General features: G+C 31.8%; 3 protein-coding genes across 3 annotated transcripts in view; 1 reads left to right on the top strand and 2 right to left on the bottom strand.

Annotated features, from left to right (window-relative positions):
• The window catches only part of LOC100576008 (tail-anchored protein insertion receptor WRB), a 48,719-nt gene that overhangs the window by 26,804 nt on the left and 8,264 nt on the right, over positions 1-13,651 (bottom strand). The gene's annotated exons all lie outside the window — the stretch shown is intronic.
• LOC103309904 lies at positions 1,014-2,141 on the top strand. Its single transcript, XM_029486164.1, has 3 exons — positions 1,014-1,719; positions 1,811-1,997; positions 2,124-2,141. The coding sequence occupies exons 1-3, from the start codon at positions 1,433-1,435 to the stop codon at positions 2,139-2,141; spliced, it is 492 nt and encodes a 163-aa protein (XP_029342024.1). The 5' UTR covers positions 1,014-1,432.
• Positions 4,112-10,042, bottom strand: LOC100163428 (facilitated trehalose transporter Tret1). The gene is made up of 2 exons (XM_001943530.5): positions 9,697-10,042; positions 4,112-6,260 (listed from the first exon to the last, which is right to left on the bottom strand). The coding sequence occupies exons 1-2, from the start codon at positions 9,740-9,742 to the stop codon at positions 4,933-4,935; spliced, it is 1,374 nt and encodes a 457-aa protein (XP_001943565.2). The 5' UTR covers positions 9,743-10,042; the 3' UTR covers positions 4,112-4,932.

Below are 13,651 nucleotides of genomic sequence, written 5' to 3'. Positions count from 1 at the left end.
AGTTCGACCGAAATACTGAGCTCTGGACAAACCGTGAGGTGGTGCTTGCGGCTAAAGTTCTAAGTGCAAAAAACCCTAAGAAACAGGGTATACAATTTGCGTCTGACAATCAGATGAGGAGAGTGTATGACATAATATTTGAAGTATTTAGATGTAAGGTTACAGCTATATACATTTTTGGTCTATGATTTCTGTCATATATCGATGTGATTAATAGATATTTTTATCATAAGTTATTTATAAAATATATCTGTTTTTCAAAATAAACGAATAAAAAAATAATTAATATTACAAATAAACATTACTGGGCTATAAAATTGTGTACATAATTATAAACTGGGTTTAATTTATTAAAGGTCTTATTGTTATTACACTTATATGTAATTCATACCTGCGGGAACTTTGTTGGTGTACAATTTGCTTGAGTGGGAAGGCTGAATGCCACTTTTTCAATAAAATTTAAAAAAAAAATGAAATTGTAAAAATAGTTAAATTTATACTATCAACGTTTTTATTTATTAGAATTAAATAATAAATGAATTTATAGATAAAAAACATCATAGGATTAACCTACTTGAAGCCATTATAATCAGGGATGTGGATTTAATGCATTCGTATGTTTTATAGTAGTAGTTATTTTGTGCATATAGATACCTATAATAATATTATATTATTATATGGTATATTTTTGCAAACTTGAACTCTTATGCATATTATTGTTATCAGTATACCTAATAGTCGTACGGTTTTGAAAAATAAAATAATATTTTTTACCTATTGTAACTAAAAATGTAGTGTGGGAGATGACTGATGAATAACGTGATGTCACATCGTCTCCTCAAATAATTAACCAATAATAAATGTATTAATATATTATATAGCAGCCCTTCAGTCCTTGAAGTTTTGTGGAATTGTAAAATTATGGAAAATATACTAATAGACAATATAGTTACTTAGTATTATTTATATTATAATTTGTATAACTTTATCTGTATACTTATACAGTATAAACGACTAAATATGGATCACACGAAACTCGCCCAGGAGAATAAATTTAAGCTAGCAGTAATATTCGAGCATTATGCTTATAAAAAAGTTATATAGCTATTTAAATGTGTTCTAATATAAAAGAGAACTTAAAAAAGGGGGCAAATCAATATCTTTGTCCCCACTACAAAATAAAGAAACAGCCCCTTATGCTCTTTGAATGTAACTTTTGATTTTTTAGAATTATAAAAAATTTCGAATTATCTTAATTCTTAAGTATGGTACAATTATTAGGTCTTATTCTTTTTTTTAGATAGAACCATTATCAACGAAATTTTAAACAATATTGATTTTGAAAACATCTACCCAAACGTAAGATTGTTTGTTTCTATTTAGAACTTTACCACACTTATTGATATATTTTAATTTTCATAAGTACTCCAAGATGACACTTCTTGTATGGTTGATGTCATTTGATTATTACCGGAATAAATTTAAACCAAGAAAATTAGATGAAAAGGAGATATTGAGTTTCAATAAATTGCAATTGATTGAAATAGCTGACATTCTAAAGGAGATACAAATTCAATTGGCCGCATCTTTTTCGAAATTTCGAATAAAACATTGTGCGCTATCATTGTCTGATATGTTGCCAAGACATTTGCGTAATGAACGATTCAAAAAGTCTTCGGAAACTGTTATTAGTTGTTGGATAAACACATTCCTGACCAGGTGACTACAATAATATATTATATATATTATGTTAAATTTTAAATTAGGTACATATTATTGTATTATAACACTTATTTATTTTTACTTGAAGCACAGAGAACGTATTAACTGTATTAAGCAAATCAGGACTAACTCAAATGAAGAATTCTGAAGATTTAATTCCCGAAACATTTAAAACGGATCATTTACTGCCTTATTTTATACACATTTATCCGAAAGAGAAATCGGAGTTCTTAAAAAAAATTCCACTGTTTCAGAAACATTTATTGATTTTACAGGTATTTATACATTACATATAAAACTAAAAAGTACAAATTAATAATTTATTCCAAGAAACGTGGGGTAAAAATCGTTTGCTGTAGATATCTTAAAATTATTTTGATTTATTTGTTTTACTATTATAGAATAACATGGTGCCATAATAATAAACAACTTAATATTTAATATTTGATTATCTACTCATGCACTTTCATGTTTATAAACGCATTGTTAATATAGGTTAATTAGAGTTGGTAGTTCTAAACTTTTAGTTACTTTTTGATTAAGATAATATAAATTTAATGTACCATCTATAGAAACAGTTCAATACAAATTAAATCATTTTCTAAAAAATATTGTTTTGCTTCCCGCGTATAATGTTTATTGTACCTACCTATTTATTTTTTGATAAAGATAGAAAAACTTGTCGGGAATCAAAATTTCTAATTTTATAGCTATACAACTAAACGTTTATTAATTTCTAACTGAAACATAATTTGCAAATGTTTAAGTTTAACATTATATATATTTATTACTGAAGTATAATTTATATTTCCAATATTATAATATACTCTTTGTAGGTATATAATAGAAAATAAAATAGGAAAGTGTCATCGATGGGTGCCTTCTTCATTGAAATTGTTTATGTTTTCTTTTCACATAGCTCATCATACGCTTATTGTGCCTGCTGTTACATATTGTGTATAATTGTGTATAAATAATAACAAATAAAAATGTATAAAATAGTAGAAACTACAATAATGCGTTGTGTAATATATATTTTTACCTAACCGTACAAAGTGTCCGCGTTAAGCATTTTAAACAATAGACTGTATAGGACTGTACAAAGTGACCGTTTACCATTTATTATTTGTTTATAGTTTGTGTATTTAAATGTCGGAATATAATAAATAATTATTAGTCGATAGTTACATATAGCCGATACCAAGGTATATTTAGAAAATATAATGTAATATACTAACGTAACACAAGTTAAGCTAATATTTGAAAAATAATTGTATTTATCAGGTATTCAGGTGTAAAGTGTAACTTTATAAATAACTGTATTTCACAATTAATTTGTTGAACAGTTTAATTTTAATTATTATATGGTATTTTTAAAATGATAAAAAATTAATTAGTGCTATATACTTATATATACACGAAAGTGCTAATATAGTAGGTACTAGTATATTACATATACTCTCAAGAAGGAATAATCTTCAGATGAAATGTTTTAATATATTGATGCTTATAATTATATAATGTAGGTGTAAGTAGGTACTGCGATAACGTGATTTTATTATTTTATTTTATACGAAGACACTTATTTTTTAATCAACGGTAATTTTGTTTTATATATTAATAATCTAATAAAGTGTTTAGTATTTAAAGACGGTATAGTATATTGTTGTAGGTATTCAATCTGTGAAAGAATTCAAATATCGTTTGTAGTTTTTTTTCACGCCATAGTTTCAATGTCGTATTCAGGTATTCTGGAAGATGTTGTATACAAATATTGAATAGCACGTATTCACTATTCGTTTATTATGTTTAAGCATTGACAACTTAGATAAGCCGAGAAGTGAGAGAAAATTAGATAAATTTCCGCCATGTATGTACAATATTGATTATTTGCAGGTATACCCATCTTATCTATACGCTTGAAATGTTTAAAACAATAGATTTTAGGGTTCACGTAAACATATTCATGGCTAATATTTTACTTCGGAGTATGTTATTGAAAAATATAGAGAAAACAAGGAAAATCTTCCCAAAATACTCCAGGAATAAATGCTGACAAATAGTTTGTAAAAAAAAATAAGTGTTGTCAATACAATAGTTAACTGTGAAAATAAGAATTTTAAGTTCAAACGCCACCCAGTATATAAAACAGTAATAATATGTAACCGTTTATTTAACCTTAACAATAAGTAATAACTAATGATTTGGTCATTAACCTTTTTTTATCAGTAATCACTAATCAGCAGACAACATTACAGTGTACTTTGTTTTTGAAAAAAAAAAATAATCTCACTTTTATCAGAATAGTAATTTTCTACTCGAATAAAACATAATTACAGCTAGTATACTCTTATTCGAGGAAAAAATAATAATAACTCTCAGCAAAAAATGTATAGATAGCAAATTTTAAGTAATTATATCAAGTTATGATAAAGACAATAAAATTACGATTATATGGATTACATACACAAACACTTGTAATTTGTGGGGTACTCAATAACTGTTTTGAGGATCCCAATTAGTAAAGAAAAAATGACTTGTGTAAAAAGTTTTTACTTCAAATTATAGTACAAAAAGGCTATTTACTTGGATGTGTATAAATAATTGTACATTCAATAATTAAAAAAAAGAAAAATCGATTGATACACATCGTATTATTTACAATTATTATTAGTCTCCGTATAGGTATATTTACATAATTCTCTTATCGCTATTTAAAAAATATACAGTATACACGTGTAAAATATCAGCAACTATAAACAATGATAATATATAGGTAGTATATTAAAGAAAAATAATAGTTTACAATGTACGTTGAGTTTTTTTGAAAACTAGAATACTCAGTTTATGCCAAAATCAATAAACTCAGTGCTTCAATAAAAAAATCCCTCTTACTCATTAGGTTTTAATGACAAATAAACGATATTTCTAACAAACGACGAATGCATTATTTTCGGGCGAATGCACCCGTCACGGCCGTTGCAAAAAATATAAACGCAGAACGAGCCTTCTCCTATCGTCCCGCCGTGACTAATATTTATAAAATATGTGTGTATAACGTTCTACGCACTCGATGCAAGTGGAAAGTTGTAAGAATATTGTGCGGGTGCGCTCGACCCGTACTCGTACGAACCGACTGCGGGTCATCGCCCCACGCACCCACATCCACCTCCACCAGCAGCGGTTGAACTCGATCGCGCGGGCCTTCGTTCAGACCAAATCGTCCGTCTTCCTGAGCTGGGCCTGTATGGCTGCAAACGTCTTGCCCTTGGTCTCGGGAAGCCACAGTAAGCAGCTGATTATGGACGTGAAGCTGAACACCGACGATATCAGATAGTTGCGGTACATGCCACCGTCGTCGGCCAGCACGGGGTAAATCTTGAGGGCCAGGAACGACGCGACGGTCAGCGTAATAGTGTTGACCGCGTTGGCTATGGACCGGGTGTTGGACGGGAACAGCTCGCAGTTGATGGTGGACAGCAGCGAGCCAAGGCCGAGCGTGTGCGCGACGGACAGACCGCCGACGGCCAACACGCACAGCCACCCGTAATCGGTAACGTCGTACGTGGTGCACCTGTCCACGTAAAAGTACGCAAATATGGCCGTGTCGAACGCAAAGCACGAAGCGCACGACACAATCATAAGTGGCCGACGGCCCACCCGGTCAGCCAGCACGGTGGATGGCAGCGCCGAGAACAGCACCGAGCAGGCGAACACCAGCGACAGCTTGTTTGCGTCGACGGCCACGTGCATCTCGGCGAACGTGATGGACGCATACGATATGAGCGCGGTGACGCCGGCCATCACCCGGAACACGGACAGACCCTGCACGATGATGAGCGCTTTAAGGCTCACCCAGTCGGTGAACAGCTCGGTGAAGGACGCGTTGCGCATTTCCTTGCATATGCACTCGACCACGGCGTCCATCTCATCGTCCACCGAACTGCCGGTGTCGTCGCCGCGCAGCCAGACCAGCGCCCGTTTGGCGTCCGCCAGCCGGTTCTTCATCACGTAAAAGTGCGGGGACTCGGGTATGGTAGCGAACAGTGCGCAGAACACCACCGGGCCCGCCATCGCGGCGTACGTGAGCCGCGTGTAGTCTAGGTACATGCCGGCCGCGTACACGTACAGTATGCCCACGTACATCATTATCTGGAACATCGTGCCCAGGGCGCCTCTGATCTTCGGCCCGGCGATCTCACCCGCGTACACCGGCAGCACTGTGTACGCGCCGGCCGCCAGCAGGCCCTGCGCGAACCGCACGGCCAACAGCCCCTGAAACGTGTCGACGTACAGCAGGGCCACCCACGTGGCTAGCGCCATTGGTCCGATGATCTGTAGGCTGGGCTTGCGGCCCCACCGGTCGGCCAGCACACCGAACGGCAACGACCCCAAAATCAGGCCCCAGTCGATGACTGATACGAACCACGAGGTCTCGTCCACCGTCATCGGGATCGGGCTGTCTGGTCCCAGCAGTTCTTCCATGATCGGTGACGTCCAGCCGAGTATGATGCCCACGTTCATTATGGACAGTGACCCTGCAGCACACGTAACACAATATAGTTATTTATAATGATAATTTTGATATTATATTATAATATTATGCTCGACGATATTAAGCGCTGGTGAGTCATACGGGACCTTTAGAGAACAATCTCTTAAACTTATTCGTTTGAACGGAATTCTGATTTTTTAAATGTTTGTACCTACTACCCAGAAGAGGATAGCGCCCATACTGGACGGGTGTATAGGTAATCAACTGCTGAATTATTGAGGTTATAGACATAGTAAGAGTGATGATTTTGTTTGGCGTGTTGATTCATTATTCATAACTAGTGAATAAAGGAATAAAGAATTCTCATTTTGGGCTAGCCTTTCAAGTGTTTTTTTTTTTGTTGATATGAATTTTTCGGATAAGTTTTTCGTTATTAAAGTCATAAGGACACTGTGGTGCAAATATTATAGTGAATAATTAGATCAATAATTTCTAATCATAATGCGAAATGCGAATATAGTTTTAAATTATTTTTTTTAATACTTGTTTATGATTAATATACTTATCTATGCAGTGTGTATTAGGTATGTATATAATAAGTGCTTTTTAAATATTTGCTCTTAATAATAAAGATAACAAAAATACTATATTTAGTTACTAATACTAAATATTAATTTATATTATACAAAATGAGTTTATTGTACTGTAGTATAAGTACTAATCAAGAAAAGTTTGAGATTGTATATAGTTTAAGTATTCAGTACTTTTCTAAATAAAATTAATAATTAGTCGGCCAATTATAAAATATTAAATTAACTATTGCCTTGAAATTTTAATAAAATCTCATGGTTTGGTTGAATACTATACAATGTATTTTGTAATTATTTGTAAACATAGGTTAACTATAAAAATCGCCAATTGATTTATTTAGTTAATAGGTACTTTACTAGACTTTAGACTTTTTACATAAAGTTGATGTCATCATTATTCTCTTATCTTGAGGTTATTACTATAAATTACAATAGGTACCTGCTCTTAATACATGTATACATTTGTTATTTTTATCTTTCTGTCTAAGGCATCTTAAGATTAAAAAAAATGCTACAAATATAAGACAAAAAACATGCATCTAATTTTGAAGTATTAACATTTCTCATTTACCATAAAACTATAATACTTATTACGTACCTACCTACTTATGATAATTAATATAATTAGATATTGCGTCAAAACACATAATATTTTATTATTATAATATATTGATAATGACTAATATAAATAGTCGGAGAGTCGATATGTCCACCTATGTTTGATAAATACCTATAGTTGTGCATAGAAACTAAATCAAAAGATACGCCACGGGATTAATAACGATTAATATTGTAAGAGATACAATTACAACAGATTTATTAACAAACCCACCAGTTCTAGTCCTATGATTAAGTAGGTGCATAGATAAATCATATGCATTGTTTATTTTGAATAGAGGTAGTGCTTCGCTTTGGGATTTAAATATTCACAAGTAAATAAGTTATAATTATATAATATATATTATATATTTATATATATATATATATATATTATGATGTATTCACTTAAAAAAAGAGCAATACTATTATATAGCCCGACAAATTTCAAGTCTCTAGGTTCAATATGTAAACTTATAATTAAATATAATATATTATAGATAACTGATAATAAATTTAAAATGAGGCAGTTTTGAATTTCGTAATTATTTTAAGTGCCTACGATATCGAAGTTATTTTTAAATATTAGTATAATAAAATATCAAACAATCGATTAAGAAGTGTAGTTATTGTTATAATTAAGAATTTAATCGAGACAAAATTGAATACCAAAAGTCAAAATATATTACATCTTCTTAAATTGATTAAACCGAGTTTAAGTGTTAAAATTGTCAAGTGTAACCTAACAAGGTAAACATATGTTTGTGATAAGGACCGTTGCAAGATAGGTACTTCAGGTGCCACTTTAAAACCAATTATTATTTTGTCAATTCGACATCCGGTAAAGATATTTATTTTTTAATCAATTAAATCAAATATAGTCGAACTACCTAGTTCTTGATAGTTGATAATAAATTATTTATAGCTACATATTATGATGAAAATCTCTTTATTTAATAAATGTCCCATTGAGCAAGCAAAAAAATTGCATATTGCGGTGAAAATAACAGCTACATGATGTGAACCTATAGGTACATGGTTACATGTACTCAACCAGTGGCGTGTAACATAGGGTACTAGTGTTGCTCAGACAGCACTAGAGATGTAAACTTGAAAATTTTCTATTGAGAATTTTTTTTTTCATTGAACATTTCTGAAAATGTTTAACTTTCTTTGAAAATTTGTTTTTTTTTTGTACTTTTCTTAAATTAATTAATTTTTAAGTTTAAATACAGTCAACTCGCGATATAACGAATATCGATATAACGAAAATCTTGATATAACGAATAAAACTACCGGTCCCTTGAAAACATCGCGGTATAATATAATTTCGATGTAACGAACTTTCGATATAACGAATTTTTTTCTCGGTCCCTTGAAATTCATTATATCGCGAGTTGACTGTATATTTAAATATTTTATAAAATTAATGTTTCATTTTTATTTACATTGTAACATATATAACGTCAGAGTCAAACGAAAAAAAATTGAAAAATCAATAATTGTAAGAAAATGATTATACACTAATAATTTATACTGAAGTAAAAATACAAAATTTTTAATAAAAGATAAAAATGCACATTTATTACTGAGTTAAATATTATATATTGATATAGGTATATCGTATATATATTATATATATTTAATGATTTGTATTTTTAATTTACTATATTATGTTCATTAGAATAATACCAACATTATATTAAAATAGGTAAATGGTAATTAAAGTACATATTTTAAAATATTATTATGAAGGTTAAATATACTACAACTATATAATATCAAAAGATTTATTTGATAAGAAATTAATATGATGAATAATACAATTTTCATGAAAATTTACATCAGTAGGCAGCACCTTAAATATGGGTGGGTGGGTATTGATGGAAGAAAAATAGGACATTTTATATGTCGGTAAACGATATTAATGAGAGGTAGGTCGCAATTATTTGAGCAACGCCAATTTATTTACAATACACGTCACTGCATTCAACTGAATGTATAAAATAAATATTTAAGTAGATTCTGAGTAGATATTTATGTACCTACAAAACTGTTTAAAAAAACGCCATATTCCTTTTATGACTGTGATGGTTTAAATAATTTAAATAGTATTATTAAAAGCCACCTGCGTAAAATGTTATCGTCTATTCTAAATTACACTGGACTCGTCCAATGAGTCCATAAGTTGCAGCCTGATAAATAATAATGGTCAGTGCGACGGTAGGCATAAATGTATAATTACATATAAACGTTTAATTATTTCTGATGATGCAATTCGATTTTTCTTACCTGCAGTTGCGGCCAAAAATTGTCTCAAGACTCCTTTGTTAATCATTTTGTCGTGTTCTATTTTTTTTTTTTTTTTTTGAGATTTAATATAATCGAAAATGAAAAATTTAAAAGATGAACAATAAAAATATGTTTACAGATATATTCGTCCAAGTCCGTCGAACAAAATTATTCCGACCGTAACGGTCTTCTGGTAATAACGTTGTCCGGTTTTTTAACTATTTATTAATAATTGTTGTGAACATTATTGTCGCACGCATATGTAACTGAATTCAAAATGTATAGGACAGATCGCCGGCTTAGACGAATGTAGAATACCGAGTGGCAAGCGTAGGTCAGGCTCAAACACTTATCGGGACGGATTTCTTATCAGTTATCTTTGAACTTGCGAAAAAAGGGGAACTGACGACTATACAACATGAAATAATATTAAATCTGAACTACAATAATCCCTTTACTGACAAGTGTCACGTGTTACATTATATACTATGACAGTTATTACACCTATACCTAGCACCGAATGCGTTTAATGTATAATAATATATTATTATGTTCATAAATTAGAACATTACATATAAATAAATAAATATATTTTTAATTTAATATTTCGTTGGGTCGATTTCGATATTTTACTAATGATTTTATCTGATTTACGAGATTAGTTACACTTACAATGTTCATAAAATTTGTAATTACTTCAACGCAAATATATTTTAATATTATATAATTCAATTCATATTTTCTAATAAGTTTTCTCTATCTTATAATTCATATAAATCCAACTATTTAACTATTTAAGCACACTTTAATAATTCGCATTCCGACCGTAACACGCCTATTCTGTGCTTAAAAATTTGAATGCTAATGTATTAATTAAGGTTTAGAAGTGTCATCTAGTATCAATACTGCCGTCATAAGCCACTATAAGCAGTAACTCCAAAAACGTAGTTTTCAGGAAACAATAAAACAGTATTGGGACATAGTGGTAATATTTGCCTATTATCTCATTTTCTAATCAATTTATATGTATTTTTAACACGGCTATAGATACTATATACTATACTATATCTATAGCCGTTATTTTTAATGAGAAAAACCTTAAATTTTATTTCGGGAATCGATAGAGGATTAAAATATCTATCGATAGACACCAAAAACTCGATTTTGACAAAAGTGGAGTTACTGGCTACTGCTTAGTGGCTTATGACGGCAGAATAGTGAATACTATAGTTACTAAAATAATGATAATGATAATATTAATTTTTATATTTAATTATTTAATTCTCATTAGGTATTCGTAGTATTATTCACGTTATGATTATAGATAATTATTAATGTTTGACAGTTGTATATGAAAAAGTAATAGGTAGGTTACCCATTATTAGGTTGTAACCTACCTGTATAATATAATGTATGAAATATAAAAACAGAATACATTCATTTGTTTTGAAACATTCAACAATTCTACATTTCTACTAGTTTTATAATGTCTACTGTATAATATCCATTCCTTTCGTATTTCCAAAGAATACGCAATTATATAAACGATAATTCGAATACAGAAACGATAAACACGCGTGTAATGTAGAAAGAGATAATGTTCCTTTTTAGAACTGTAGAGTGTATAGGTTTCACACTAAATCGAAATGATCCACTGCATCGGGAGTATTAAAATATTATTATATTATTAAAAAATTGTATTACCTATGTAATATTAAATAGTGGTTAAAGAAAATTCATAATTAGACACAATTAAACACATTTTTAGTATACGTTTGTATTTTCACTCAAACCTTCATAATATATAATGAAAATATATATAATAATGTAATATAATATACAACGTTTACATTTATTTTTTACAAAAACATATTTTTTTTTTATATAAGACTTGGAGACAATCTCCCACTCACCTATCCGGGAACTAGTGACACCGGCCGGTGTATAAACGAACACGTTTCGTGACTGAAAAATACATATTATATTGTACACAATCCCACGGATAGCGCAAAGCGAATAATATAGAGTTTACAATATATATTATATTATATATACAAAATGTCCTCAATCTATCAAGTCTTGCTGATTGCAGACACGCAACTTATCTTGAATTTCTAACCGACCTCCAAAGTGGAAAAATGTACTCATTAACTCTTCTAGCCCTAATCTTTCAATGTACCTTCCCGCTTAACCCGCTTACATATTATGCCTCGTCCGTTCCATACCAAAATTTTCCGGCAGTAACTATATTGAAAATTCCCAAATTATCCGACTTATATGCGCACCGCAAACCATGACCCAATTTTCACTCTGACCATTGTACGTATCCGTTTATTTTTATAATGTATATTACATAAATCAGCCTGTTATAATAATTTATATTTTGACCTCGTCGTTTTTTTTGGGCTTGTATGGCCATATTTATGAATAAATAAAAATAATACATACTATTATAACATTCGTGAATTTATATGTCGTCGGGGTAAAAACTATAAGTGGTATATATTATTAATATAATATTATAATATTTTATATTACAATATCAGAATTATTATTAACAGCAATGTGCGTATGACGCGTTATACTGCAGTGCGTAGGGTATAGCTGTCCTTATAACACGGTCGTGGGCGTAATACTTGACTGGACGTCGCAGATTACGGAGGAATTGCTGTGGACCAGACAACTCCATCTCGACGACGTGGACGAAAGCTCTGTTCATCTCTATACCCGAGTGGTCACACTTTTACGCGCAGATGAACGACCGGCTGGCGACGACACCGGCAGTTCGGTTGACCAGGTTGAGACCAGTGGCTGAGTGCAATAGTGCATATAAACATGCATTTTGTGTATAACGAAATTATCATTTATGTATATTATTCTTATCACTAACGTTAATTCATGTTATATCGTTATTGCAATATGTAAAAAGCCGTTTGGCGTTTATACAAATAAATAAATAAATAAAATAAATAAATAAATAAATAATATTATACGTATGCAGGAAATTTACGTTTATTATTTATAGATGCACAGTATTGTGTTATTCATGACAAAATCTATTCCAACTCACACTTCCCCAATTTTGTAATTCATTAAAATGTTAAATATATAAAACCCTTTTATTCCGTACGCATGCGCCAGATTACATCCATAAAATACGTGAATTTATACTATGATGAAGAAAAAGTTGCTTCCTTTAATTTCGGTAGCAATTTGAAAAAAAAATTAAACGATGACACTGACTCAGTGAATCCTTCATCGAGCTGTTCGCCGACTAGGTGTGCATCGAGATATCTATCGTGCACGGCCTGTCCGTGATCCTGGTGATAATATCGTACAAATTAATCACGTTCACGTAGACACACGTGGCCGTCAACGCCAACTAGCTGCTAGGTCACCTTGGCCGCCTTCAACGCGGTCATATTCGCGTACTTTTGCGTGTAACCACGTACAACGTCATCGAGTACGGATGGCTGTGCGTGGTGGCGCCACGGTCGGCTTGCTGCTGTCCACCGTCATTGACTTCAAGCAGTTCCCATCCAACGCTGTCAACAGCATCATGCTGATCGTCACGTCGTTCTTGGAGGATCCTGAGATATCGCTTGATATCGCTTGATATAGCTTGCTGATAACGGTGGCGTGTAACGCAACTATCTGATATCGTCGCTGATCAGCTTCACGTCCATGGTCAGGCTGTCCGAGACTAAAGACGTTCGCCGCCATACAGGACCGGCGTAGGAACTTGGTCCGAGTTCAAACGCTGCTGACGGATGAGAAAGAGGAGGGGGAGGAGGAGGTTATAAGGAGGCTTATGAGTAACAAGTGTATATACATATACTAGAACGAATCGAGTACCTGTATAACATTTTTATGACTTGCTAAGACGTTAATTACATAATATTATATAAGTAATATTATCTATAAGACTATCTATAAACTTACAATATGGCAAATT

Source organism: Acyrthosiphon pisum, chromosome A1 (assembly GCF_005508785.2).
Source record: "Acyrthosiphon pisum isolate AL4f chromosome A1, pea_aphid_22Mar2018_4r6ur, whole genome shotgun sequence".
Taxonomy (NCBI): domain Eukaryota; kingdom Metazoa; phylum Arthropoda; class Insecta; order Hemiptera; family Aphididae; genus Acyrthosiphon; species Acyrthosiphon pisum.
Note: the sequence above shows the minus strand (reverse complement) of the source record. Positions and strands in the feature narration are given on the sequence as shown.

Excerpts from the sequence above, each read along its gene's own strand:
- LOC103309904 (XM_029486164.1), top strand. The coding sequence starts at position 1,433 with ATGACACTTCTTGTATGGTTGATGTCATTTGATTATTACCGGAATAAA. Across the intron at positions 1,720-1,810 it reads ATAAACACATTCCTGACCAG|CACAGAGAACGTATTAACTG; the intron begins GTGACTACAATA and ends TTTTACTTGAAG.
- LOC100163428 (XM_001943530.5), bottom strand. The coding sequence starts at position 9,742 with ATGATTAACAAAGGAGTCTTGAGACAATTTTTGGCCGCAACTGCAG. Across the intron at positions 6,261-9,696 it reads ATTTTTGGCCGCAACTGCAG|GGTCACTGTCCATAATGAAC; the intron begins GTAAGAAAAATC and ends CGTGTGCTGCAG.